Here is a 2563-nt window from a genome sequence, read left to right as displayed (position 1 = left end):
CCTGATATTTTGATGGTCTGTTTGTAAAAGCACACTATAAACAGAAGTTTCCTCTATCCCCAAAGGTGTTTTTTACTGAGAAATCTTATTAGTTTTTGTTCCTTTCTGCAATTCCATCTAACACTACTAAAAGTTATGTTCATGCAATTTTTTCTCACTTTGTTAGTCAAATTGTGAAGTTTTAGAAGTTACACTTTAAAATAAATTCATCCCATTTTAATTTAATTCCCGGGAAAGTTGCATGAATGCTGTCTAAATTCAACAAAATTGTTGAAACTACTCCTGCATATGGGACACAGGTATTTCCAACCATTATTAGTGCTTATGGTCACAACCCTCATGTTATGGTAAGATCTTAAATGATCTTCAAAAGCTTTTCTATTAAATGTGTTTTGAATTTGGGTCTGTGGAACATAGAATACAGGCCTCACAAAAACGTGGAATCCATCCTTCCATTTAGTATCCATTGATTTGTAAAATTTTCCTGATGTCATTCTCTCAATGAGGGGACGGTAGTAGTACACCCTTAAAGGCCTTCCAAATATTATTGCTCTCTCACTATGGATGAGGACATTTCGGCGAGGAAGAAATGCTAAATATTTTTGCTTTACCCACAAGGTATTTGGACGACCTGTAGCCTGAGAGAAGTGTCTCCCACAGAGCAGATGAAGAATCATTCTTCTTATCTCATAATTATTAATGAATGGGATTCTCCATGAAATTGAAAGTTGGAGAGGAATTTTGTAATTCATGCCACTATGACGGAAATCACTTGCTTTTATATCCACATTCCCTGAGTAGAATCTTGATCTATCAGCTAATGTATTGCTTTTATCAATTTTTACTAATGGGATACTCATAGATGTAATTCTCTCTAATCCTGACATAAGAAAGATCCATTTTCTAGGAATGGGAATCTGAATTAGAAGAGACTCTTCTCCTTTTATATCTCCTTTTTCAATGTCTTTTTTAATCGTATCCACTTCAAGCTCAATGTTTTCTGCTTCTTGAGGAAAAATATCCTCCTGGGTTGTTGATGTACCTGGTTCCCTATTGATAGGGTTGGTTTCCACCTGAGAGATAATATTGGGATCTGCAGGTGGAGGCTGTATGTCGGTATTGCAGTCATTTGGAGCCTTATCTTCATAATTTTTGAGAGCACTATCACCTGGATCACTTACTTCTTTAGCAGGAGAAGTCATCCTGGGTTCTATTTGTGAAGAAAGAAGAAAAAGTTTTATTAAATAAAGGAATGTTTAACCTTTCCTTATAAGATGTCGGTTCTTTAGGTTGGCAAAAAGTATGTGGTGTGTTGTTCCTGTGTTTTCTCACACCCACAAATACTTTGTTAGAGTTACAAGCCCACAAAATAAAATTAGGTAAAGTTAAAACTGAAAGCAAAATATAACTTTTCTATTAAATACATATTCTTATTACTTGGTTATAGAATTAGTATAAGCTTAAAATAACATAATCTCGCATTTGGCTATTTTAGAGATGTATTCAGCAGCAGTGTACTCACATACAGTTTTGGATAGGAAGCCCAATTATTCTCTTTTAGATGGTAAATTAAATAGAATTTTCATTGAGTAAGATGGATCTTACACCCAACCTAGGTGTTTAAAATGATACTAAAGTACAAGGTACTTAATAACAGTACATATGTATAAGACAGAATTAAGACCTATGTAAAAATGAAATAGTATAACTGAATTTGCATGAAGAACAAGCAGCTCTTCTGGAATTTTTCCTTTGTTGATGTTGCTGTTGTTTCAAATCTGCTCTTTTTAAACAATGCTTGTAAAAAGGTGTAGAATTGTGAATTATGTGAAAAGGGAAGGCAAGGCAGGTAAGAAGGTATGCTGATGAGTGAAGTCTAAAATTTGAGTTCATTTGTTAAAATATCTTTCAAATTTCATGCTTCCTTTTTATTCGCACTGTCTCAGCACTAGTCAAACTGATAATCACCTCATGATTGCTTCACTTCTGACAGCAACTGATTTCCCTGATTTTAAACTCCCCTCTTGCCACCTTCCTATCACCACTCTTTTTTTATCTATTTCTTTCCTTGTGTCATTTACCTCCTTAAACACCTTAAGTGTATCCTAATTCTCTGAACTCTGTGCTTCCAATTTTCTTTTATGAGGGACTTGGAACACTCACAATTAGGAGAGTTTTTCAGGGCATGTAGATGTGAGGGCTGTTTCATACTGAAAGCAATGATGGGAAAAGACAAATGCAACTAGGCTGAAAACAAATCTGGTGGACTTTGAGAAATTAGCTGATATAACTTTCATTTCTCATAGTTAGTTTTTATGAGATAACCTGGAAATGATTTATGAATAGGTCAGCTGGATTTAAAGATAGAGAATGACATAGTTCCTTGTCTCATACTGCTGTCTTCAGAAACTCTCCACAGTCTGACTAGCCATCCTCTCCCCTGCCACATTTGCTTTTCTTTACTCATTCAGCATACTTTTTCTATTCTAATACTGTTGAGCTTTGGTTATTTCATGCTCTCTTCTCATCAATTTAATTTTTAATTGTTCCACCAAAGTTTGAT

General features: G+C 34.7%; 1 protein-coding gene across 1 annotated transcript; it reads right to left on the bottom strand.

The window, feature by feature from the left end:
• Nucleotides 1-221: 221 nt before the first annotated feature.
• CPXCR1 (CPX chromosome region candidate 1) lies at nucleotides 222-1202 on the bottom strand. Its single transcript, XM_053579251.1, has one exon. It carries the CDS (start codon nucleotides 1200-1202, stop codon nucleotides 222-224), a length of 981 nt encoding a protein of 326 aa, XP_053435226.1.
• Between the last annotated feature and the right edge of the window lie 1361 nt (nucleotides 1203-2563).

Source organism: Nycticebus coucang, chromosome X, assembly GCF_027406575.1.
Source record: "Nycticebus coucang isolate mNycCou1 chromosome X, mNycCou1.pri, whole genome shotgun sequence".
Lineage (NCBI taxonomy): Eukaryota > Metazoa > Chordata > Mammalia > Primates > Lorisidae > Nycticebus > Nycticebus coucang.
This window is presented reverse-complemented; position numbering and strand designations above follow the sequence as displayed.